Raw genomic sequence first — 26,661 nt, 5'->3', positions numbered from 1 at the left:
TGGTTTAGATTTGTGCTCATCTTCCACTTGCTGGCTGTGTGAACTTGAGCAAGTCAGGCCCTTTTAAATTCACCTCATCATTTGTCAGCTTTTGATACCTCTTTCTCAAGGTGGCTGGGAGGGTCAAATGGGATGGTGTGTGTGAAGCACTTAGCTCAGTGCCTGGCTTGTAGTAGTCATTCAACAAACGCTGTCTCCTTCCCTCCCTTGACTTCCGAATCATCCACATTCTTGGTTTCCTTCCAGTCTGAATCTCTGAATAAGCCTTCACAGGGCTTTTCCTTGTCCACCTCCTCTCATTCCACATTTTTCTCCCGCCCTATTTCAGATTTTCTCCATCTCTTACCTGCACTGCTTGCCATGCATATATATAGTCAACACTCCAAAAATATGGACTGACTGAATGACAGTCTCTGAATTGGCCTCTGCATGTCTCATCTTTTGCTTTTCCAGTATATATTTCACACTGTCGCCAGAACTGATCTTCCTCAAATACAGATCCATAGTGTCACCACCTCCCCCCCCCAAAAAAAACCCAACAAAACTTGAATAGTGTCTCTTTGTTTAAAGAACAGAATCTAAACTTTAAATACTCACCGGTCTTACCCTCTTGTGTGTGCGGCCTCCTCTCCTCTCATGTCCTTCCATAAGTCCTGACTCCTCTCCCGATTTTCAAAAACTCTCCGTGGGTTTTTACTCTCCAGTGCCTTTAATCAAACTGTTCCTTTATTCCAGAATGCCCTGTTCCTCATCTCTACTGAAATTCATACTCTATAAGTCTTGTCTTAAATACTAATTCCTCCACGGAGTCTGCCGAGACCACCTCTTTCCCTCTAGTTAAAATTTATTGATTTTTCCACTCACACCTGTTTGCACTTACGTTTTGCACTTAATTCATTCTGCGTTGCTAGGCTGTATGCTCCAGTGCACGTCCCATGTGGTGCTTGTCTTGCTGTCTCCCCAGCACTTAGGAAGGAGCCTCACACAGTACTCCAGCTTAACGAGTGTTCATCGAATTAAACTGGATTGAAAATCAACAGGAGTGGTCACGTTTCCTAATACAGATCTTATAAAGGAGACTTAATTAGGTCTAACAAAGGCCGACATTTATAGAGCGCTGACTACGTGCCAAACACTATTCTAAGTGCCCTCCGTGATTCAAATGCTCAGCTGTTGGAGGGAGATGCTATTAATTATCTTGATGTTATAGGTGAGGAAACAGACACGAGAAATTAAATAACTCATCTCCAAACCAACAGCTGGTCAGTGGTGGAAGGGGTCAGAAGCTCAGATCGCATGCCTTCGGGCCTGGGCACGCCATCACTGGTATACACTGCCAGTGGTATTTGGTGACCCTTCCAAGGAAAGCAGCAGCAGAACCAGAACACGCCACCTGCCTTCCCTGGAATGGACCGCAAGGACACGGGTGGGGTGACACAGGGAGTCTTTTCCAGCACTGATGTCCTTGGAAGGTTTAGAGGACAAGCGATGATGTCTGTCTGCAAAAACAGAGTCAGCCAAGTGTTGTGCAAAATATTCTTATTGGATTCCTGAGCCTTTTGATGAGCAGTTAAACCAGGGAGGCTTATCTGGTGACAGTCCTCCGGAGGTGGCGTCACTGCTCACCCTGGCCCCTGCCGAAGGCTGCTAACCTTGTATGCGCGTTCCCCAAGGCTGAGCACTCCGTCCTCGGGAACTGAGACTTGGTAAAGTCTTACAGTACTTTCCTCCATTTCCTCCGAAGGAGAAGCTGGACATGGAGGCTGGTCAACTGTGGTTTTATTTAGGTGGTGTTTAGCCAGCATCCTCCAGCCTGACCACACAGATTCAGTGCGGAAACCGCCCTGACTGCTTCAGTAGTGAGCTCCTGCCAGGGGGAGGAGGCAAGAATTGGAGAAAGGAACAGACAGAAGATACCAGGGCAGAGGTGGAAGCTTACTCTCTCTGACTTTACCTGCCCCTGCAGTCCCCACCCCTAGCATCTTTTCCGTCACCACCCTCATCGTTGGTCCCTGCATTTCTGTTTCACCGTGCAAGATATTAGGGCTGTTTGTGGGTTTCAGGGAGGTGTTTAGTATCCAGTAATCAAGGTGCCTGGGGCCAGAAGTACATCTGTTCAAATGGAGTTTGTTTTAGGCATAAGTGAATTGCTTTTATTTAAAACAGAGAAAGTCTGGCCCTGCTGACCCAGAGTGCTGGGCCTTTAAGAGATCATTCTTCCCTGCCACTGCCTCTAACTAGACTCCAGTTACCTTTAAAGATGTGCAGAGGAAGCCACCTTCTAACCATCCTTGCTCATCCATTCCAGTCCCTGATTGGCCTTCCTCTTGGGAAACGTTTATTGTCTGAGTGTCCCACCCTGAGCTCTACACAGATTCATTTCCTCTTGCTCAGCAGCCACAGGAGAGCTTGAGAACACGACCTGGCCATCCTTCCTTTTGTTTTTGAAGACAGTGAGTTACACCGCTCTACGGCATGGTCCACATCTCTCAGTATCTCTAGCTTCTCTAATAGCAACAAGTTCCTCTTCATGAGTGCCCACTGCCTGCGTCTTTCCCTGGTCCGTGGGCCAGCCTTTGGATTTGGCTGTTTTGATAGTGTGCCAGAGAGACAGACTGTGTCCTAATCTTGAGGGTGGGGACTGACTGACTGGTGGCAGCACTGTTGGAAGGGACACACCTGTCCGTGCTCTTGGGAGTTGCCTGCCCTTGGCATCCCTGAGGCCGGAGGGATGTGGGTTGGTGAGGGCTGGCCCCTTCTACCTCACTCTCACTTGGATGTGCACTCAGGAGAAATCTAGCATCAAAGCTGCTATTTTTCACTTAAGCTCCCTCCTGGAAGTTTCTCCTGAATAATGGGCTATGTAGTTTGTGGGTCTCCAGAAGTAATAGACAGGTGTTGGGTGTCTTGTGGCCTGCGGGAAAAAGGAGCCTGAACAGTTGAGAATAAACAACAGTTGCTTGGTAATATGAGGCCTGGCTGCGAGCTGAGGGAAGGGAGGCCAGGTCGTTCTGGCCACCACCTGTCTGGAGGGCAGAAGGCGAGGTCAGTTTCCCAGAGAACTGTGGGGTTGGCTGAGAGCCAAATATGGGAGAGATGTGAGGAAGGCGGTCTTGGAGAGGAATGCAGTGGCTGGGGTTCTGAAGCTCTTTGGTCCTGACCCCCTGACACCAGCTCCTTTGAGAAATTGTTTTTCAAAACTTTGTATTTCCATTTCCACCCTTGTAGAATAACTGATGGAATTCAACAGCCACATGTCGTTTCGTGATCTGCCCGCTAAAGTCAGGGCTAGTAAAATTCTGGTGCTACAAGGGACCTGCTTTTCAGAGCTGATGCATTTGATGAGATTTGGACGGCCTCTAACTGGCTTCAGATGACCCAGGTTCAAGGTCTGGCTTTGTCATGATCAATTATTGTTGGTTTTTTTTTTTAAATCAACGATCTTAGATATCTTTCTGTGTCTCATTTCAGTAAATTATAAAATGAGAGTAATCTCTATCCTTCTCACTGCTAGGGTCACTGGGAAGATAAAAGATTATGTCTGAAAGCCCTTTACAAAAGTTCAAAGGTTACTGTACAAACAGAACACACAGGACACTGGCTAGAATCAAAGGAGACACCTGGTCCTCCCCTCAGTGTGCTTACAGTCCTCACAGTAATGATGACTTGCACCTAGAGGGCATCTCATTTCCAAACTAGTGTCCCATTTATCACCTTACTTGATGGTAACTGCAGTGAAAAGTAAGCCGCTGGGGGTGGAGGGGTAGGGGGTGTTTTAAACAGGGTTTTAATAGGTGACAGGTACCTTCTTTTCTTTAAGCTGGGACCGCAGGTGGCCATGAGTGGGAACAGTGCTCAGGGACTTCAGGTCCTCTGGGTGTCTGCTTCCCAGCCAGTGAAAGGCATTTCAGATTTAGTTTGGAGGAGGTTTTCCCTCAGGCCAGGAGAAATGTAAATGATTATTCTCAGCTACTGCTGGGCCCAAGGCTTAAATTAAGTCTCACAGGATTTTGATTTTAGGTCCAGAATCTATTGTGGGTAGAAGAGTGGCTGAAGCATGTGGGAAGAGGAAGCTACTGGCTGATCTTCCTTTTAAGGGGCGTACGTTTAAATTCAGAGGCCTCATGATCAACTTCAAGGGGGCCACTCCCCTTGTTGAATCTTTCGTCCCCTGTCTGTGAACACTCCTGTTCTGTTTGAAGCCCTCAACAAGCAGGTTTCTTGAACTGACAAGCCAGCAGATCCCCGGCAAAGCGCTCGTCCTTGGAGGAAATCCAAGGCAGTGAGCAACTCTGTGGCTTAACTCCGGACCCTGAAGTTTGGAGTTACAACCTCCTCAGCATTCTGGGAGCCGGAAGCGGTGTCCTGCTCCTTGCCAGACCTGACACCTGATGGGAAGGGGTTTCTCCTTTCTTTGCCACGTCCTGGAGTTAAAATAGAGTGATACTACCCTTGAGAGAGCCAGTGGCCGGATATGGAAAAGAGTCAGAAAATAAGACGAGGCCGCTGTTCCAGGGAGTCATTTACTGGTGGGTCTGGCCCCAGCTCTTTGGCTCCAGTTTCTAAACACACTTCCCTTAGACTCGGCCTTGTAGGTGGTGAACTGTCTCAATGCCTTGAGCTCCCTTCACATGTCCTCGCAGGGCCTGATGGACCCATGGCCAGCTGTCACACTTGAACTGCAGGGGCATATTTTCTTGCAGTGATTTCTGGTGATCTTTAGGAATGTGGCTTTTCCTTAGCTTTGGGACACTTGTGAAATGTTCTTCTGACCTTCATCCTGGCACAGAAAGTGGAAACTCACAGAGAGGGGCAGAGAGGATTAGGTGAATTGGATTGTGGAATTAATGGTGCATTAATTCTGCCCCCTCTGGTCTGTTTGGAAGCTACCATCTCTACTTTGGTTCTTACATGCAGGACTTACTGAAAAGGCAAATGCTGGGCTGGGAGGGGGGATGGATGGTGATAGACTTTGCTCCTGAAGCTGGGCTGTTTTAGACTCAGTCTGGACAGAGATCTCCTCAGTAAGGTGGGTCAGTTCTAGAGCCAGTCTCTTAGGGTGGTACCTGGCTGTAGGTGAGGGGTTCAGCATAGCTTGGGACGCTACAGGACTGAACTGGACTTTCTCAGTTCCGTGCCCTGGGGACATACTAGACTTTTTTGTGATCCAGTCCATGCCCCTTGCAGGTTGAAACAGAATTGACTTAGCCCCCAGGAATGTAAAAGGAGTCCTCTAATTTCATTCTGTTCTTGGGATGGGGCTCTGGTATTGGCGAGGTCACTCAAGAGGTACAGAGATCACTGCCTTTTCCTGACTGGTCCTGTGTGCCCTGTGTGTCTCAGATCTTGTTGTCTGTCCTTCCTCCGTATGTCATGTCTGCTGTTCTCAGTTTAGTCCACGGATCTGTCCTGTCTCCTCAGCTTGTCATTTTGGAAGTAGCCTCCAGGAATCTTGCTGTCTTGACTGTACCCGGGCTTCCTGTGCCCCCACTTGCACCCTAAGTTATTCAAAGAAAGCACCTTTCTCAGGAGAACCGATCCAGCTGAAAAGTCCCCTGGTTTTCCCTCAACCCTGTATCCTGGGTGGCCCTGGCGAGTCAGTACTGAATTCCTCGGTTCCTCCCTTCCCCCTCTCCCTCCCAAAGAAAAAGCACGGAGTTAAGAGTAATGAGAGCTGCCTGGCCAATCGTCTCTTTGAGAAAGTTTGGGATGTGATCCTATTTCATTAGGCTGATTGGAGCAGCCTTCACTGGGAGGTAGAGTCCCTCCCCAGGGATTCCGCGTACAGTTACACTAGCTGTCGCCGCCCGTGCACGCCCTTTCTGGACAGAAATGAACCCCCACCCCTAACCCCGCTCGTCGCCCCCTGCTCCTCCTCTTTTGTTCTTATCCAGTGTCTGCTTCCTCTCTCTCTCTCTTCCCCTCCTCCTCCTCCCTCTGCCTCTTCCTCCGCTCTCTGCCTCCCTGCAGCGCCAAGCCGGCTCCCCAGCCGGGTCCGCCGAACGCAAACCGCTGAGAGTTTGCCGAGCCGCCCCTGGGGCCGGGGGCCGCGGGCCGCCGAGTCCCGCGCAGGCACGGCCGCCAGCCGGCGAGGGAGCGCCGCGGAAGTAAAACAAGCGGGCGCGCGAGGAGAGCCCCGGCGGGCGGCCGGGCGGCAGCGGCGGGCGACCGAGTTAGATCGGGGCGGCCGCGCCGCGAACCTTCGCGCCCCCTCCTCCTGAGCGGCGCTCTGGGAGACAGACTTGCTCCTCGAGCGGCGATCGTTTCTTAACGCGAAGGGCGGGAAGCCGGGCCGGCGGGCGGGAGAGAGCGGGCCGGCCGAGGCGCCGGGACAGCGCGGAAGCGGCGGGACCCATGCCGGCGGCCAACATGATGGAGAGCCTGCAGCCGCCCGCCCTGCAGGTGCCCGAGCCACGGGGCGCGCCCGAGGGCAGCCCGATCTGGTCCAGCTCGTCGACCCCCACGCTCCGCCGCCGGCGCTTCAAGATGCGCCGCATGAAGAACGTGCAGGAGTCGAGCCTGGAGGCCGGGCTGAGCCGGGACCTGCCCGGCGTCTTGGCCCCCGGCAAGGAGTTCCTGCAGCTACCGTCCATCGAGATCACACCCTCCAGCGACGAGGACACCCCGTGGTCCAACTGCTCCACGCCCAGCGCTTCCCCACGCCGAAAACGCTTCCTCCTCCGCAAGTGGCTGCGGGTGAGGGAGCGGAAGGAGTGCAGCGAAAGCAGGTACGTGCTGTTCCGCCCCCTGCCTTCTTCCTCTTTCCTCCCCACTCCTCCCCAGAGCTGTCGGGGACCCCCAGGGTACCCCGGGGAACTTCGCTGAGGATTGCAGGAGCCCTTCGCTGTAGTGGACGGCTTCCCACGTGTCACCCGCCTCCCCAGTCCAGGACAGGGGACCCGGTGACTTTACATTATGTAACACGTGTGCATGGAGTTTCACGCCGCATTCCACCCCATTGGTTCCTCACAGCAACACGAATAGTAAAAATCGTTAGCAGCTAATGGTTATCGAGCCCTTATCGTGTGTAGGTCACTACAGTGAGCACCGTCTATCTCCAAATTTAATCCTCACAAAACCTCTTTGAGATAGGGGTTAGCCCCATTATACCGGCAGAGGCAGTAGAAGGCGAGAGAGGTTAACTCATTCTTCCACTTATGTTTCTAAACTCCATTTCAATTATTACTTTATTTTTGGCCACCCCAGATTCCCTTTCCTGGCCCCATGTGTAGAGGAGGTGGTGGAGTATTCACATTGAGAGAGTCACATTTCCTACCACAGTCTTTAGACATCTGGGCCTGGTCCACATGGTGATGGTGTGTTCCAGCTACTTTGTGCCTTGGTAAATGTGGCATCTGAGTAGTTGTCAAGTTGGCTTTCCCTAAGCAGAGAACTGGTATAGAATATGGGAGGGCAGCTCCACCCAGTCTTGGCCAGGGGTTGTATTTGAGCCAAACCCATTGCCTGCTGGAGGGGACAGTCCTCACTGGCTCTTTGATACTATAGACCCTGCCCATTTACTTTCAGACTCTAGGGCCCTGTCTCTTAACAATGGTCTGTGCCTTTGTGGGGCACAGCTGAGCAATTGGCCACCTTCCCTGGGACTCTTCCTCCCAGTCTGTCCATTTCTATTCATTTGAATTCAACAAGTGTTTACTGAATGTTCTTGTGAGTTCAGTCTGGTACCAGCTAATGGTGCCGTGGTTAAGGGGGGGGTGCTGGGTAGAGTGTGGGGATATGGAAGTTGAGAAGGAATATGGGAGGAGACTTGGATAAGAAATGGCATAAAGCCTGTGAGTTTCACTGGGATGGAGGGGATGGAATCTTTGAAAGACATGTACTATGTGTGCCATGTGGACTGTACAGGCAAGGAGAGGAGAAAGACTTCTGGACTGAAGAGGCTCAAACCATGACAAGTACAGGCAGATAATAGAAAACAGCGGAACAAGTATGAGGTCAAGGGCATGAGGTCAGGAAAGGGGAACGGTACGGACAAAGGCGTAAGAGCAGGGCGAGATGTGTCTTGGAGGGATCGCTGAAAAATTGGGCTGGGTTATACGGATGAGGAACATTCTAAGCCTGCCAGGGGTTCTTTTTTGGTTCTCATGACTGGATGTGGTTATCCTTGCAGGTACTGTTGTAGGGCTTAGTTCTGGGGTTTGGGGGGACCGGAGGATAACAATTCTTTCTGTACTAGTGCTTCATCCTGCTGCCACTTCCAGAGAGCAGAGGGAAACGGGACAAACTTGGTGGGAGCTAATCTTGAAACTAAAATAGTGCATCACAGTTTGTCAGCTTTCCCCTCAAATGTGAGAGACCCTAAAAGAAGCCCTATTTTGACCTTGAGATTCTGCCATATATACTAAGGACAGAATATGGGGGAAGATTCTTACATTGATAGCCAGCGTGTGGATGGGGTGGATTTGGTTCAGTTTAGGGAAGTCGTTCTTCATTTGGAGAGTTGTCTACAGATGCAATGGAATCTTCATTTTTGTTAGAGGAGGGAACATACTCTTAAACCAGGAAGGATATTTCACCGTCTAGGAATAGTTTAAAAACTGGCAGTTGTTTTCAGTGGTCGTTTGTTGGATTAGAAGAGTATGTGTATATATGTAGAAAAAGGCAACCTCTGGGTTCAACCCCAAATTTGTCTGATTCAGATCTTCACTCTTAACCGCTGTGAAACTGCTTCCTGTTGGAATCTATCTAGATCGTGGCTAAAACAGAAGCCCATCATTTTTAGGTCTTGGAAACAGAAGACTTCTTGGAAAGAAAAGAATCAGTCAAGTGACTAGATGTTTGCAGATGGCCGGCATGATTCCCTGAGGTGGAATTGGCATTTAGAGTCAATAGGGCACAAAGAATATTGGACATCAAGTCGGGAGACATAGGTTTCAATTTCAGTTCTGTCGTTTCTTAGCTGTGGAACCTTGGACACCTCCCTTCACCTCTGTGTTTCATCTCCTCCATCTGTGGAGGGGGAGCTCTGCGGGTTAACGGGAGGTCTCTAGATGATAATACACGTGAAAATGTTTTGTAAACTTCCCCCTGTTGTGCAAGGGGGAAGATGTGTGTCCTTATTCTGTGAGTGTCTCACAGGCAGTGGATGTGTGCTTGAGAGTATAGGTTCTGTACTCATGTGTCCTGTTTCCTGGAGCAGCACCTGGGACTCTTCACACAAGACCCGATTTGGAGATGATGATGATTGGAAAACGACCCAGCTCCAGCTTGGCTTAGGAGGGTTAGCACACCAGGCCCAGCACAGCATCTGTCCCATGCATGTTTCCCACCCCAGGTCTCCCTCTCCGCAGCAGAGAAAAGCCCCTTTCAGGCCTGCGATGCAATTCTGTCTGATACTGTAGAGGGCAGAGACCGAGAGGACCACAACATGTGGATTTTAACTGCACAAAGTTGAAAATATTAAGAGAATCAGGAGCTCCTTTTTTTCTCCTTAACCCTGGGAAGAAAGAAGCAGTGAAAATGGTGAGGTTAGCAAGGAACTTGGGGAACAGGACTCCGAGTCCAACCTTGTGTGGTTCATCTTTGTGTCTTCACGGTCTAGCACTGTACTTGGCCTTTTGTAGTGATCGGTAGATGTTTATTGATGGATAAATTAATAATGAATGAATGAATGATTCCTTTATCTCTACTCTTTGTAATGAAATTATCCTTATTCATGAATCAGGGAAAATTTCCTGGAGGAGGTGAGTCCAGAGCTGAGGTTTTGATGTGTGACAGCTTTATTGAGATAGAAGATACATGCCATACAATTCAGTCAGTTTGAAAGGACACAATTCAGTAGTTTGGAGTATATTCAGAAATATATACAATCATCACCACAGTCAATTTTAGAACATTTTCATGACCTCAAAAAGAAAACCCTACCTTTTAGGTATCACCCTCAATCCCCACTCCTCCATCCCCCCAGCCCTCAGCATCCGTGAATCTACTTTCTGTGGTGAACTGAGTCTTGAATGGGGACCAGGTGCCTTTTGGTGAAAGCAGTTTGGGTGTGTTGACTTGAAGACAGGGGGTGGATGACCAAGTGTGGTCTTGGTAAGAGATGTGGGAAAATGAGGGCAAAGTGATGGGCTGACAAACTATGATTATGCTGAAGAGTTTGAATTTCAGTTCATCAGTCGGTCAACAAAGATGTATTGAGATCCTACGGACAGTGTGCTTTGTATACAAAGAGGATTCAACTCAATGGGGAGCCATTGTAGGTTCTGGAACCCGGGAGAGACGTGCTCAGAGTGGTATTTGAGGCAACTAATTCTTGCTGTTCTGTGTGAGCTGAGTGTGAGGTAGAGGCCTGAGCCTTGCGCTGTTCTTCCAGCAGTCACTGTTCCAGCTGGGAATTGTCATCTTAGCCACTGTTTAACATAAGGTGGCACAGTTTCTTTGCTGGCCATGCTGTCCCCTGAGCCCCGTAAATAATGTAGTTGAGGGGGCAAGATCTTAGAATTAGTACCTGCAAGTCTCCCTAAATCCCTTGGTTTTTAACTGGTGGTGGTGATTGTTCAAAACCCAAATTGAGGACATAACGGCATCCTGACCTTGTTCTCTGGAGGGGGAAGGAGAGCGAACTAGGGGCACGTGAGGAGGTGTGGGTGGCTGACTGTGGGCTGTCTTTCTGGGGGACACAGAGGCACTTCTCTGCCCTGTCTCCCCTGGACACCCTCCTTATTATCACCTTTTACCCCACTTTCTCTTGGCTCTTCTGTCCCCTCTTCTGTGTAACATACCTACCCTGTCGTGACTGCCCACAATCTAGCAGGCTGGCAGCTGGAGAGAGCTCTACCTGGAGCCTCAGGACTTCTGCTTGGCTACACATCTGACCTCAGCTGGTGCCTCCCACTTATTCTATCTGTCACATCTCTGGTGGGCCTGGTTATCTAGCTGGTGCCAGCCTAGCTGGCATGTGGATTGGCAGGTAATGATTACCCATCAGTGGTGTATCTATCTTGATTCTTTATCCCCCTCGTCTGACCATTGGAGGGAGTCTTGTTTCTGGTTTCAGCTCAGTTTGCAGGGAGCAGGCTGATGTGGGCATCCAGATGTTACACCCATCCCCTCTGTGCGGACCAGACCCTGCCATGCAGAAGCACACAGAGTGTGGGAGAGAGAAAACTCATGCTTTTCTTAAACAAAGCATCAAACAGGAGACCTGGGATTTGTCAGCAGATTAAATAAGTAATTGGTGTTGGAAAAGGTTAAACTAGGAAGAACCTCTACCAGACCCATAATTCCTTGAGGGCGGGGGCTGCGTCTTACTTTATGCCAAGTTTTTCTGCTAAGCGCCTTAAATATGCGATCACATTTAATTCTCACAACAAATCCCCCAGGTGAGTTTTAGGGCTGAGGAAACTGAAGTTCACAGATTACCTTGCTTCTGGTCAAAGAGAAGCAACGGTGAGGTCTGAGGCACGTTCTTCTGATTCCAGAGCCTGAGCTCTTTACAGCTGCACTGTACCATCTCCCCAGGGCCTGGAAGTCATTGGCCCTTGCATGTTTGAGAACATGTGGACGTACACCTGGATGGGGAGGTGGGAAGGAGGTCTGGAGGATGGGAAGGAGGCTGAGAAGAAATGTATGGGGTTGGGGACCAGCAGTAGGAGGGTGGTGCTGCCTGGCGGAAGCGAACTGGTCCATGAGAAGTAGCCAACCTTTGGCTGTAGATGTGGTTTCCAGATTCAAACAATTTGTGCAAACTGACAAGGTAGAGATGAGCCCTGGGGACTGATTCACACCGGCCAGGTTTCTCTGGCGGTGGGGATTTTGAGAGTTTCCTTGGTGGTTATGCACTCAGGCTGCCAGTTACACGTCAGGGAAGAGACTGGGATTTTTATGGGGCAGATTAACAGGTGATAATTCTGCCCTTGCTTGGTTAGTTTCTCCCAGGTACCAACCATCTATACACCAGTTGCTTTGCTCATTGCTTCCAGAGTGACTCTGGAGTTTTCCTTAAGGCGCCTGAAGGGCTAAGCTTCCGGTGGGGAATTTCCTTCCTGACCCCTGTGGGGAGCCGCTGGGCCCCGAAGCAGGTGCTTAGACACAGAGCCAAGCTGGCCAGAGAGCCTGTGGGCCGTTGCCGGGTTGCTGTGTGTACCAGAGCTTCACGATCTGCAGGCTTTTCCTGGAGCCTGGAGCTTTTGCCCTCTTGGGATTCTTTCCTCCTCACCCAGATCAGTGTGGTGACTTGCCAAGTGGCTGTTGTACCTGGTATGAAGGAAGGTGCTTTTAAACGTCTTGCAATGGGGGTAGGGTGGGGGTGTCTGTGAGCTCTTGTCCTATGACCTGGGCGCCTGAGGGCGGGCCTTGCTTCTCTCAGAGGAGGTGGTGAGGCTTCTGTCAGGGATGCCGAACAGAAAATCGAATGTGGGCCTTCAGGTGGGAGAAGGAAGATGGGAGGGAGATGCTTTGCGCTGGTAAAAAGAGACGTCGGGCCATGGCCTGCCCCCCCGCCCTGCTCCATGCCATTGTCCACAGACACGTGCCACCTCCTAAAGATAGTCCTGGTGTCAGTGCTGTCCTGTTTTCAGACGGTGCGTCTGGCTTTTTTGTCCAGGTAACATAGTTCAAAGTCATCGCCAGGATGAAGTGCCTTAGCTAAGATGAGTGGTGAAGGGAGGCGGAGAAGGAAGCCCATGGCTTTTTCACTTGAGGCCTGGGTACATTCTTTGGTCAGAGATGTAAAGCCCTTTCTTCTGCTTCCTCTGCACGGACTCTGACTGGGTTGGGGCGCTGGTTGTCCCACCCCGATTGGTGGATGAGATAAAGAAAGGTGATTCTGCACGTCGCAGAGGCCGGTCTGGGTTACAGCCTGGAACTCGGGCCTCTGCCCTGAAGTCCGGGCTGACTTCTATCTGTCACATCTCTGGAGCCTCTTCCAGCCTGGTGCCTCCTACCTCCGCAGTCTGACCGCAGAGGTTTCTTGGTCTTGCCGCTTCTGGTTCACAAGTTTAGTCAGGAAATGAGGGGGCTGAGTCAGGGGACTGAAAAACCCATCCACATCCCACTTGGTTTTTCCCCTTTCTTTGGCAACTATGCAGAAAGAACCCGCCTTGGGGCCCTGTGTGGGCACGGTGGGTTTGGCAGCCCTTGCCGCCTTTGCTCCAGCAATTAGGAAAATCTAGAAAGACAGTGGACGGTTACTTTAGCAATACATTTTTTTTGAGTCCCTCCAAGGGTCTTCCAGCTTGTTGTCTTAAAATAAATTCTTATATCATAAAATTCAACGAGTATTGTGTGTGTGATAATAGCTAGTTTATATAAAACTTAAGAGGAGAATAGCTCATCATTTGACTACCATTAGTAGCGTGCTTGGTGTATCATCTCCCAGTATTTTTTCTCATTCAGAGTTTCTTCTTTTTGATGGGGGAGAGGTAATTAGGTTTTTATTTATTTATCTTTAATGTAGATACTGGGGATCGAACCCAGGACCTTATGCATGCTAGGCATGCACGCTACCACTGAGCTATACCCTCCCACCTTCAGAGTTTCTTTTTAATTGAGAGATTTTTCCTTTTCATCAGCTCTTCGGTGCCTTGTATCTGTAGAAGGTCAGGAAGAACAGAAACCCACAGGTTGAGGACAGGTAAGTCTGTGGGAAAAAAAAGAGAATTTCTGAAGCATTGTTTCTGGAGGAGCCCTTGTGATGAGACATTTCTCCAAAGTGGGGGTAGGAGCCCTCTCTTCAAAGATGCCACTTGACCTCGTCCTCATGTTCTCTATAATCCGAGCGTGGACGTTACGGCCAGTCTGATGCCTCAGCAGTCTGCCTTGCGCCGGCAAGCGTTTGTTCCCCAGCTGGGTCGTTCCACTCCGAAGCTCTTCCTGACCTTCTGGTTGATTCTTAGGATTGTTTGAAATGGCAGTGATACATTACTCTGAACAGGGTGGAGCTTCTTCAGAGAACAGTTTACCCTTAGCTTGAGTAATACCATGTCTTTTCTCTGTGTCTGCAGTGAACCATATCTTCCTGACATGTGAATAGCTCATTAAAAAAAAAAAAGAAAAGATCCCAGGAAAGAGGATTGCACCACCTGTCCTCGCTGGGTTACTTCTTTCTATGCTTTTAAGCCCTACTATTGAGAAAGTTCTGCTTAAGAGCTAACTGAAATCCCCCATGCTATAATTCAAACTCATTTTCTCTTGTTTTGTCCTCAGTGAAGATGAGAAACTACCTGGTCATTGTCCTCTGAGAATATGCCTTCAAAGACTTACTATTAGTAACTTAGGGTGTTGCTTCCAGATTCTAAGATGAGCCCTGGGGTTGCAGTACCAATTACTTGGTCCTCTCTGATTGCCCAGTGGGGGCTGGGGAGCCCTGCGGGCATAATGGAGGAATTGGCAGCCACACATTTTAGAAGAGAGCCAGTCCCAGAGGTGAGCAGGGTAGACAGTGGCCTGACCATTCAAAAAGTTCTTAGGAACACTGGATGGTGCCTCTTTCTGAAGTGCCTTCTCTATGCTTGGACTGCTTCCCCAAATGCTTCTGAGTAGATATGCATTTTGTTAAGCAGAGAAATGAGGCTGAAAGTGTAGATAACTCAGGAGAGGTAATTCTCACAGTTCAACAGACATTAAACACGTTTGTCCGGCACTTACAGAGAATCCGGTACTGTCCTGTGTGCTTGGGGCACAAAGATGAATACAAGTGGCCCTTCTGTTGAGAAGCTCACAGCCTGTGGGGGAGATTCAACGCACAAAAGATAATTTCAGTAGAATATGGAATTCAGACTGAAGCACAGAAGGAAAAAAAAAAGATCTGAGGAAAAGATCTGCTGGGAGGGAAAGGGGAGGAGGGTCCTTGGACCTAGATCCCCCCCACCGCATGGCCTTGCTTCTCTAGTGCTCAGCTGCCGCATGATCGTACCTGCAATTCCAGCTCTGTGCCTCTCTCTCAGAGAATCTGGTCTTCATGGTGGATGGGATTCATGTGGTCATTTCAGCTTTGAGCAAACTGAGAAGTCCACGGCTACGAAGCTGGTCAGTGGCAGACGTGGCTTTAGCATTCAGATCTCTTGCAACTTGTGTTCCGTCCATCCCGTGTCCTGAAGAGCACATCTTTGCTCAGGATAGAGCTGGGTCTTCATCAGTGAACCCGGAAGCTCAGGCAGGCCTCGTCTGTCTGTAGGGGCAGGGTGATGGTTTGTCCTAGGACAACTGCACCAGTTCAAGGGACATACTGAGGCAGCATGGGGTGGAGGCCCAGGGTCTGCTCTTTTTTCTTTTTTCTCTTTTTACTTTTTTTTTTGCTATGTGGTCGTGCATAGGTTACTCAGTCTCTCTGGGCCTCGGTATCATTAATAAAAATGGAATGTATACATGTCTTCTTTATCTTGTAAGACAAAATTAAGTAGACATGTCTGAAGAATTATGTTAATGTTATCATTAGTTTATAAAACTGAGATTTTTTTTTTTGGTGGCCTGTGAGACCTCCGAGTCTGCTCCTCTGGTTAGTGTAAGCTGAAACAGTGGTTTGTTGTTTCTTTGATGAGATGTCACTTTTCTGATCTATTGATAAATGCTGAAAATGAGTTTATAATTTGTGGGCTGCTATTGGCTGTCTGTCTCTGCAGTGTTGGTCTGTTTAAGGTTCTGAATTCAGGCTTATTTCTCTTTCTCCTCTTCCCCTGTCTCTCGCTCTCTCTCCCTCTTCCTCCTTCTCCTAAATCTACATAACTATCCTTGGGCTATTTCGTTCACTCTCTGGAATTTAATTCTTCCCGCATGATGATGATTCTCACAGTTACATCTCAGATCTCATCTCTTTCCTGAGCCTCAGGCTCATCCCTCCAACTGGCTGATGGGCATTTCCATTGGGATGTTCTTCAAAACAGTTCATAATTGAGCTCTTCAAACCTTTCCTTCCAGACCAATGCCTCTCTCTCTGTTCCTTGCCTTGGGGTTTGGTATCTTTCAGTTTCACAAGGTTTCTGTCCCTCCAGAGAGAATGTTCCTCAAGACTATCTTCTCATGTCTACCACCATCTCCCCTCCCTGGGCCATCACCATCTCTCACTTGTGTTATCCCAGCATCCTCTTGACTGGTCTTCCTGATGCCCCTCACCCCTTGAATTTCATTCTGCAGCCAGAGTGGTCTTCGTGATCTTATTTGTGCTGCCCTTCCTGCTTCCTTTACTGCTGCTCGCAGTCCTCCTCCTCCAGCCGGAGTCACCTTTCAGTGCCTTGACGGGATGCTTCCTTTTATTTTTTAGGCTCACAGACGCTGTTCCTCCAGACGGAATTCCCCTGCAACACTGACCCGCTCGGCCACCCTGCCCTTCTTCTCCTTTGGATCTTAGCTTAGCTATCCTTTCCTCTAGGAAGTAGTTCCCGACTCAGGTGTTTATGACATCGTTGTTCCTAAATTGTGACTGCTTGGTCACATCGTATCCTTCACTGGATCATCAGCTGTGAGAGCAGAGTTCATTTTGTTCAGTGTTTGTTGATTCAGTGCCTGCGAGCTCTTTGCGTGGAACACAGTTGGAGCCCGCGAAACGTGTACTGGGGAAATGAATAAATAATCCAATGGATGAAGGACTCTAAGGAAATTTGATTTTCATGGAATTCTATTGGAAGTCATTTTATAAAGCAGGAAGTCCTCTTGAGGCTGAATAATTACCCTCTCATGCGCCATTTGTGTAAATCTGGGTTACTATGTGTTGTTTGTTTTAAGCCTGTTGGTTTCTTTTGTGTTTTTGTCTTTTTGCTTTCTTCCCTCAGACTGTAAGTGCCCAGAGACCAGAGGCAGCTGTTCTTCTAAGGGTGGTCTCTATTCAGGGTGACAGATTTGGCATCATCAGGTGAGAGTGGTTGACCTCTCCCAGAACGAGGCTCCAGAGAACAGGAGCGCATTGAGGGCAGTATTTTGGCTCATAATCAACCCGGGGCCCAGGCACAGTCTACACGTAGTGGTTAGCCTTTTCCCACCAAAGACCTGTGACGGCCTTGTAGGCTGTTTTTATTTTTGGAGCTGTGGTTTCCATGGTAACACAGTACTCCCCCCCACCCCCAGTCTTCTGATTCCAGGTCAGGACAACAGTTGTTCCTCTTGCAGGAGAAAAGGATTTTGTGATACATACATCCTTCAACCCTTTGTTCCCCTACTTAACCCAACAGATATTTCATAGACACACATTCCACGCCAGGCACTGTTCTGGACACTGGGAACAGCTGGGAACAAAATAGTTTCTGCCCTGGCGGAGCTTACATCCTAGAAAGGGCAGAGACGGCAAGCAAGTTAACAGTGCAACAGTAATCCCTGTTTCTTTAAAAAACAAATTATTTGAGCACATCACCGAAAGGGAATTAGTGTGTTTTCTAAACTTGGGAAATCAGGAGTGGTAAAAGGAAAGTCTTCCACTCTGCTTTGAAGAGAGATGGAGGAGAGGAGCTGGGACTGAATATGGGAGGCTGACTCCTCTCCCATCGACAGCAGGACTTAATGTAGCTTCAGAATGCACACGCATCTGGGGCTCTGACATCTCCCAGGACCTCGGGAGATGTGGTCTTAAGCTGGGTCTCTCTCCGCAGCTGTCAGAGGCCAGAGCAGTTATCTTCTTGGTGTTCTGCTGCTTTCTTTCTCTTAGCTCTAGTGGGAGCCAAGAGCCAAAGGGTTGCCGATACAAATGGCCTTTCTTCATACTGAGTGACAGCAGCCTCAAAGGCAGGTCGGGAATGCCATTCAGTGGGGCACATTAGAGTGTGGTGCCTGGAACTGGGAGCCCAGGGGAGGTACAGAGCAGAGAGGGACACTGACACCTGCTGTTGGGAGCTTCGGGTCACAGCAGCAGGGGAATGGTGCCCTCGTGGGCACGGGAGAACACAGTGCTGGCAACAGCAATGTAATAATCTCTTAATTTGGGGAGCATTTGATCCTTTTCAATATGACTTCCTAGGCCCTGGGCTCCAGAAGATGGGCTCAGAGTGTAATTATTCTTCGTATTTGTCCTGGCATGTAACCACAGTGCCTGGCACACATGGAGCCTTCCAGTAACATGCTTGTGGCCCGACCATAAGCTCCTTCATTTGTTCCCGATCCCATGGGGCAGACGTAGTGAGTATGTCCACTCGGTCCTTAAGGAAGTTGAAACTCTGAAACATGCCCACATGGCATGCAACTTAGTGATGATGGAAACCTGACTTAAAAAGTTTGTGTCCTGTTGTTTTTAATTCAAGCCTTTTCCTGTATTGTACAAACACTTATATATCTGACATTATACTGAAGTTTATGTATGTGTGCTGACCATGTGGGTCATTAAAATCCACAGGAAATGGAAAGCAAAGGCCAAATATTAGAAGGGGCTGTTTTCAGCATGCCTCACCTGGTGAGAAGCAGTGATTGGATTTTACCTCCCCCCGATCTCCTTCTCACTTGGAAGGATACATTAAACCTTCAGGCTGTCACAGTGAGGCGAGTCCAAATTCTGCAGAAACTGACCACTTGGCTCCTGTGTGTCAGCCACTGAGCTTTGAGTGGCCTCTGCTCTTGAAGGGTTTAGTCTGCTTTATTATTCATCCATTCATTTGTTCAGCAACAGATTTTAATTGAGCGTCTAATAGGCAGTCAATGCAAATCGTACAAATAAATGTAAAATTTTTCAGTGTGGCCAGTGCACCCATGGAGGACAGCAATACTGGTAATATCTGGTAGTCCTGGTAATTGGCCAGCCTTGTTGTGAAGGACGTCCTCTCACTGAAGGTCTGCTGGGTGGACATTTCGTTTCAGGAGAGGAGAAGCAATTTCCTTTCGACTTGGGGCCTCACTCATTCAGTTCATGGAGTAGAAGTGTTGGCTGGAGAGTTCTGGCTGTGGACGTGGGGTAACCAGGGCTTTCTGTTCTGCTCCTGCCTCTTCCTGCTGGACACAGGACCACTGAGCTTCCCTTTGGGTTCTCCAGCAGAGGATAGGAAGGCGAAACAAAAATTCTGTTTTGTTTCTCATAAGCACCATTGATGCAAAGGATTCAAAAGTCAGGCGCTTGGGGTTTATTAACTGTGCGTTTTTCTCCCTTGCAGAGCCACCAAGACTCCAGAGTCCGAGAGCCTCTGCCCCCAGTTGCCTAGTAGATTAAGGCCCCTTTGGGTGACAGATGCTGGCTTAGAAATAATTCACTTTCATTGTCTTAATCAGCTCAGTAGTAGCCACAGAGGGTTAATAAGACAGCTGGCACCATGCAGATAACCCCAAACTTCTACTCATCCAGGCTAAGTGGAAGGTACTTGGAGAATGAGTGAGTGAATGAATGAATGAATGAATCTTTAAAAATAAATGTATATTTAATACATATAAATATATATGTATCTCTGTGTGTGTGTGTGTGTGTATGTATATATATTTTTAAATCCTGGGTATCCCCTACACCAAGTGAGGTGCTCTTTGGCCATGGGATGGTGACTCAGCTCTTACCAGTGAGAAACTTTAATTTGCCTATTGAATGTGATCTTCGTCTTGATGTCAGCAGTTGGGTTAGATCCATCCAGCTCAGAGAGACTTACAGACTGGGCCTGCTGGGTTCTAGGTGAGGCCAGGGGAAGCCCACCTGTGGCTGTGTGACGGCGTGTCTGGGGTCACAGGTGGCTGCTGATTGTGAATTAGAGAGTGACTGGGGGAATTAGGGAGTGACTGGGGGACAGCTGAGAAATAGAATGTTTCTACCTCTTCCAAGGCTGTTCCTCTTTGCAAAATACCATTGATAACCTCCAGGCCCGCAGTATTCCTCGTGGTGTCCATACAGATGACTTCCCAGGGGCTGCCTTTGACTTTTATTCCAGTAGCAATTTCCAGCCTGCTTCCGTGGAGTAAAATTCCAGCCTGGAGCAAGGTTTCTTCCCTCAGGCTGCGTCCCGTTATCAGTTTCCTCCTCCATAAGCGGAGGGTCATGCTAGCACCTACCTTGTAGGTTGGTTTGCAGAGGAGAAAAGAAAAGTAAGGCTCGTCTCCGAGTGCCTGTGTATGGACTCACTTTCTCATCATTTCCTTTCATCTCCCTCCCCTTTAAATGTAAAGGAAAGAGCTGTTTTCATCTTGGTGTCCTTTGGGGCCAACCTTACCTGATCTGAAGGGCAGACCGTGGGACTTGTGGTTGTTGGCCATTGCGGCACCTTTGCTGAGTCATTTGGGGTTGGCAGACCTGGGAAGAATAGTGGTCCAGAGGCTGGTGAGAGCTGTGTGTGGTCAGCTAAGGCAGCCTGTCCTGTCTCAGTATTTCCCGGGGCATTTCGGGAACCTGAGCACCCTTCTCACCAGAAGGGGAGGGGGACAAGTGACCAGCCCTGGAGATGTTGGGTGTATCTAGCCTGGGGCTGGATTTCCTGTGATGTGGCTTCATGAATCTTTGATTTCAGCTTAATCAGTGCTGCCGTAAGGCTCTGTGGAGGACTCTAAATGAGGAGGGCAGGATTGTCTTCCGGGTTCGAGATGGGTGACATTCCTCGGTATGAGGCATAAGAAGGAGAGAAGATGCTTTTGGTGCTAGGGAGAAGATGCAGGGTGAGAACTTTTAGAAAAATGAGAAGAACTTGTAAAAAAGAGCCGAGGTAAGATTTAAAGTGTTTAAGAGAGATATGAGTGGGGAGTGGGAGGTACAAACTCTTGGGTATAAAGTAGGCTCGAGGATGTACTGTACAACACGGGGAATATAGCTGATATTTTGTAATAACTGTGAATGGAAACCTTTAAAAATTGTATAAAAAATTAAAAATTAAAAAGAAGGGAGACATGAGGCATTCGTGAGATTTGGATTGGTTTTGTGTGTCCCCTGTAACGCTTGTGTCATCTTTTGTGAGACTTATATTTGTGTAACTTATATTTTGAGAAATGCTTTAACTTGATATAGCTGAGTGTTTTATGAGCACTTAGTCTCCTATTAGTGAGAGTATTGTGATCCATTTTATCCCTGTCAACATCAGTGATAAATACTGTTTGAATATGTGCTCTATGAGAGCTATGTTTAATAAAAAAGTAGGACGGTAGGAAAGCAAGCATTTAAGTCTGTTTTTGTAGACTCTGCCACTTAATATTGATGTGACCTTAACGTATTTTTTTTCCTTTTTTGAGACTCCTCACCACGTGGCTTTATTATCTTCGTAATATTTTCACTTTTGAAATTATCCTATTTTTTTCTTTTGTCTCTTTGTTGATGATCAGTATCCCATTCTGCTAAACCACAGAACGTGAGGTCTTTAAGAGCAGGAGCCTTGCCTGCTGCTGTGCTGGTACCTAGAAAACATTCAGCAACAGCACACAGCACATCCATTTTATGGAATGAACAGCTCTTAGTGGTTACCCTCAACATCAGCCGCAGCACCAAAGGGGTAAGAAAAAATGTAAAATACCTGCTCTTCGCCCGGGGACTTTAAGTTCTCACACCTGAAGGGCAGCTGTGGCCAGATGCTGCTCTAATAATAGGCCGGCTGAAGTTTTACTTTTTGCAGTGCAATTAAATACCTCTGTAGCTTTGACTTCTTTGCCCTGTCTCTTAACTTCTATGCCCTTAACTTGTCCCTTAACTTCTTTGGCCTTTTGATTCCTGGCCTGAAAGGGAAAGAAGTGGACGAGATCATCTTTTAGGCCTCTGCTTGCTATAAGAGTTGGTCCATGATTTCATTACTAGAATTAGAGACTATATAAAACGATAAGCTGAGGACTGGAGAACAGTGGAAGGAAGCCAGCTTAGCAGGAGTCCACAGAAGTGAGCCAGGGCAGCGTGTTTCTGCGTCTCGTCTGCTCGCTCTCCCCTCCCTGCTGTGCAGCCCAGGCCTCCTCCCCTCCTGGGTCGGTTCACCCAGCTCCCTTCTCCACCGGTCACCGAGCTTTCTAACTGATTTCCCCGGCAGCTTTCAAACCTTGCTTAGCTTCCTGGCACTTTTAAGGCCATAAGGGGCCTCTGGTCATCCAGCACACCCAGCAAACCGAGGTTCAGAGCAGCGATGCTCCTTGTTCTCTGTGTGCTGCCAGGTCAGGGCAGAGCCAGAGCTGGACCCAGACTTCCGAGCCCAGCACCCGCACTGTGGCTCCACTGCACTTGCGCCTTATTTCCCATATGTTTTTATTTGTAATAGGTGAGTGTTGCTTTGCTCGTGACTCCAAGATGCGTGTATGCAGATGCTATACAGAGCCCAGTTGGGTGCCCTGAAGTCTCATAACCTACTTTTAGCAGCCCTCTTGCTCTCGCTCCAGCTCTGAGGCTCACTGAAGATTTGCTGTAGACTTGCCACTAGTTGATGAAGGTGGTAGCAGTTACCTAGCCAGCAGGTATTTATTGCCTGCTTCCTATTTGTTTTGCCTGATAATGGAGGGGAAGGAACACCAAAGAAGGAGATTGAACTGCCCCCAAGGGCTAGCGGGCAGAGGAAGCAGGACAGCCTAGATTTCACCCTCGCCTGTTCCCATCACCTGCGGTCAGGTATCTTCTGCATCTCTCCCGGCTCGTTTCTTCCTCCTCACTCCCTTAGCTTGAGCCTTCATCCACTCTGCTTTGTTGAAAGGGCTTTCTTGTAGGCCTCCCACTTAACCCTCTGTGTTCTTCTAATAAACAAATTACTTCCCTCTCCAGATTTCTTCTGTGCCTCCTCATCACCTGTAGGATGAATCTCATTTTGTTTCTGGGACACACAAGGCCCTTTGTGTGATGCTGTGATGCTGACCTTGCTTACCTGCCTATGTTTGTCTCTTGCCATCCCCACCTCCACCTCCAGCAGCATAGGGCTCATGATGAGGTCAAGGTCCTTGACTGAGCATGAGTCCCTCTTCACGTCTGTTTCTTGCCATGTGCCGGTCTCTCCACTTGGAATATGGTCTGCTAGTAAAATTGTAGATGTCAGCTCAAGTGCTTGTCGTGCTCTGGGAAGTGCTGTCCTGGTCCCATGCAACCCCAGGTGTTCTTTCTCTGGTGTGGGTGCTGAGCCTTGTATGCACACTTTCTCCATCCCACCGTCCATGAAACTGTCACCTTGTTTTGCATAACCTCATTATTCAATGGAATGTTTCTTTCTTTGCTGGAGGGTGAACTCCTTAAGGTCAGATCGTACCTCTCTCTTTTTCAATCTTTGTGTTCCCTCAAATGGAGCCTGGTGCACACAGTAGGTGCTCCAAAGATGCTTCTTTGAATGAAAAATGTGATTTCACTAAATACTATTGAAATTAAGCCAAGGACAAAATACTTTTTACCCCAAGAAGGAAGAGTCATTCCAAATGCTGTAGAAATGTCAGAAAGAACTAAGATAGGAAAAAGGGCCATTAGGCAGTCATTGGTGACCTTGGATAAGAGAACAGTTTTTATCAAGCAATAGAAATGGAAGCTTGCTTTCAGGGAGTGAAGTGAATAGGGAGGAAATAGATGCAGCTGGTGGCAATCACAGTTAGAGGAAGGGACAAGGGAAGGGGAGAAGGAGGGTAACTTCAAGAAGTGTGATGAAACCAAAATCATCTGACCCCTTCAGGGTGAATAATCCCCCTTGGGACAACTGGGCATCACAGATACCAACTTGTCTCATCAAAATGAGGCTCTCTTTCAGCGGAGCTCAGGAATGGAGCCTGCCATGGCAACATCTCTCATTATCTTCCCCCTAAAACTGCCCTGAGAAGAAACGGGATGTAAAGAAGAGTTTGAAGCAGATTGCTTTTTTGATCTGAAAGCTCCTAGCAAATGACACAGGGCAAGGCCAGGCCTTTTCCCTGCTTATCATAACCCTTCAGTCATTTACTGCTAAAATGTGAGTATGAGCAGAAAAAACAGAGGAGAATGGGAGTATTTTGAGTGATAAGAACAGATGGCACAGATGGGTTACTTTTATGTGTCAGCTCTGCACATGGGCAGTGATAGATGGAAGCAGAACTTCTGGGACTAGCCCTTTGTGCTCCTGTGACTTCTCCCCAACTCTAAATCAGATCTCCTGAGCCAGTGATGGGGACCATGATGCTGGGGAGAAAGAAAAATTTCCTCTACCCTTCTAGGTTCTTCTGAGAGGTCTAAGAATGAAATTGACATGAGACTGATTAACCAGAGAAAATCAAGCAAAAGTTTACTAACACGTACAACACAGGAGAGATCCAGGAAAACAGAGTAATTTGCCACAATGGCTCAACGCCTTTCCTTAAATACCATCCTCTGCTAAAGACAAAAGAGGATGCTGAGGGTGGGGAGAGCCAGTTCTGGGAGATTATTAGGAAAAGCACAGTCAACAAGGGTGATTGTGATAGATTTAGGGTGCTGCCTCCTCCCTTGGCAAGAGTTTCTAGAGATTTGGTCCCTCCTGCTCTTCCAGATAGAGAGAGAGATAACCTTATAAATGGAGATTTCCTTTACAAATGTAAATGTTTCTTACAAAAGGGTGACTCCTACTAGGTCTTTAGAGCCCTTCCCAGGTCTGCTGTTTCTTAGAAAATAACCATGTTAAAACAATTCGTATGCCTAAGAGACATATTTTAGGGTGGCAAATTCTGCTCCTTACAATGTATAATCACCTTACTGCTCTTAGTCCCGCAGAGTTACATAGAGGACTCAAGACTCGTGGGCTTTAGGCATCATCAAGCGCAGTCACCTGCCAGGTTCTGAGCTTGGAAAAAGCATTTACAGGAAGATGTGGTAGGGGGCGCTCTGTTGCTCAGAAAGAACATCGTTGATGAGTTATGGTTACAATGGAGTTAGGGCAGACGTGTGTATTTGGTTATATAAAATGGGACACTTGCATTCTTGCTATAAATCAAGAAAAAATAGAATTTGAACAAAAAAGAATATTATTTTCCTCATATACTGACTTTTAAGTAAAATGCATAGAGTCAGTAATCAGTACATGTTCGTATCCCCTTTCTCTGAAACAGATTTTGGTTACTCATAATTAGACCTTTAGCTCCATTTCTCAACACACATTAAGATTCGTGAGGGTAGGGCTAGGTCTTAGGTACTTTGTGTCTGCTGCCTTCTAGCACAGTAGGTGCCCCCCCTAAAGCTTGCTTTCTCATCTTTTCTGTTTGTAGAGTGTCATTCAGAATGTTCTTTGAGTGAATTTTGAGGAATAAATTATCCACTTTGTGGATCAAAATCTGTGGTGGAGGGTATAGTTAGTGGGAGAGCACATGCCTAGCACGCACAAGGTCCTGGGTTCGATCCCCAGCACCTCCGTTCAAAATAAACAAATAAATAAACCTAATTACTCCCCCCATCTATTTTATGTCCTTGTCCATGTGGGTGGGTCCCAGAGCTGAACTTGAAGAGGCTTAATTGAATAGAGGGCAGGATGTGTTGGGTTTGATGAGGGGGGAAGGGTGTTTCATTAACGTTCTCCAACAAGAAATGAATTATTTGTGATTTATCCAATTTCTGTTTTCTTCTGTTCAATATTCTGATTACAAGTATTCCCCTTGCCTTCTTGCCAGTAAAAGGTGACAATGAGTGGTATATACCTAATGAGAAAGTTGTCAAGTGCTTGGCAGAGAAGTTGGCACTTAACTCCATGTGGAAAATGACATTGTGGAAACAGATCACGCTGTTAGACCCAGACGTCGTGACTCCAGGTCCGGTCAATGCTATTTCTTCCCAGGCCCCCGCAGGGCTCTCTGTGAGCTGGTAAATGACCGGAGTTCTTGGTTAGGACTATTTTTATTTCTTTTAATTGGAAAAAACCCACGGTAATAGTTTTACCATAAACCAATGTTTCCTGGGGCTAAGGGCAAATAAAATGGGATGGGGGAGGGGTTGGGGGGGGAAGGGGACACAGGGAGGCCAAAAAGACTCTTTCCGGAAAACAGCGCAGCCTGCAGCCTGTCCTTGAACTCCATGGTCTCTCCGTGGGGTCTGGCAGTTTGTCTGTGACAAGGTTTCTGCGTAAGAACCCCTCTTCCCCCATGTGTCCTTAGTCCTGCAGCACTCAAGAATTCGTCCTTCTTTCCAGGTGCATCAGCCTCTCCTCTGTCCTTGGCCCCCGGGGCAGAGCACAAGGGGAAATTTCTGTATCTTGCCTTCCTTGACCTTTAAACTCATCCATTTTCAGCATAAGGGGTTTGAATTCTGCTCACTAGAGGGAAACAGGTGGTAACAAAATTAACTGCCGGTTGGGAAGCCACAGTCATAAAATGTCTTGAAAACATGTTTATTCTTAATTGAGTTGGCTCTTCAATCAGATGTAAAATAGACTCTTGCCACTTTGTTTTCTGGGGCGTCTGAAGTGTTACTGTAGGATCTGGCAGTTGTTTCTGGGCATCAGCTGCCCGGTCTACTGCAGGTTGGCTCCTAAGTCAAGCTACTCTGACCTCGCTGGCAGTAGGGTCAAGTTGGCACTGCCAAGTGTTTCCTGCACTTATGTCAGTGAAGAGGCCCTCGGGGCACCTGCCTGTCTGCTCTGCAGTTGGCCTACCCCTCCTGAGTCCTGCTCTGGTGCCTAAATGAGAGGGCACTGGCCTCTCCGGTCTTCAGAGACTCCCCGTTGGGCTCAGGCCAAGCCTTCACTGGCTTCGTAGAAGTCCCTCTAGGCTCTGGGAAGCCCTGCCCTCTCCCCGGGCACGTTGCTCTGTCTTATTTGGCTTGCCTGTGGCGTTTTCACCAGCTGGTTGATGAGATAGCTGTACTCTGACGCACTAATTATTTTTTCAGATATGGGCAAACACTAGTTTATTTCTATGGTTTCACTTGTGGCCTTGTGACCTCCCGGCAGG

General features: G+C 48.1%; 1 protein-coding gene across 8 annotated transcripts in view; it reads left to right on the top strand.

Moving 5' to 3' along the window:
* Positions 1 to 26,661, top strand: part of GRAMD1B (GRAM domain containing 1B) — a 244,099-nt gene that overhangs the window by 83,827 nt on the left and 133,611 nt on the right. For 7 of the 8 annotated variants that reach the window (XR_012066706.1, XM_072954061.1, XM_072954060.1 and 4 more), the window contains exon 1: positions 6,288 to 6,728. The exons of the other annotated variant lie outside the window; for it this stretch is intronic. Coding sequence is in view for 6 of the 7 variants with exons in the window: in XM_072954061.1 (XP_072810162.1) it covers positions 6,355 to 6,728 (374 nt within the window). In the remaining variant the exon portion in view is untranslated. Of the gene's footprint in view, positions 1 to 6,287; positions 6,729 to 26,661 lie in introns of those variants that run through there. 8 annotated transcript variants of the gene reach the window in all.

The sequence above is a fragment of the Vicugna pacos genome, chromosome 33 (assembly GCF_048564905.1).
Source record: "Vicugna pacos chromosome 33, VicPac4, whole genome shotgun sequence".
Classification (NCBI taxonomy): Eukaryota; Metazoa; Chordata; class Mammalia; order Artiodactyla; family Camelidae; genus Vicugna; species Vicugna pacos.
The sequence above is the reverse complement of the archived record's forward strand: the minus strand, read 5'-3'. Positions and strand labels throughout refer to the sequence as shown.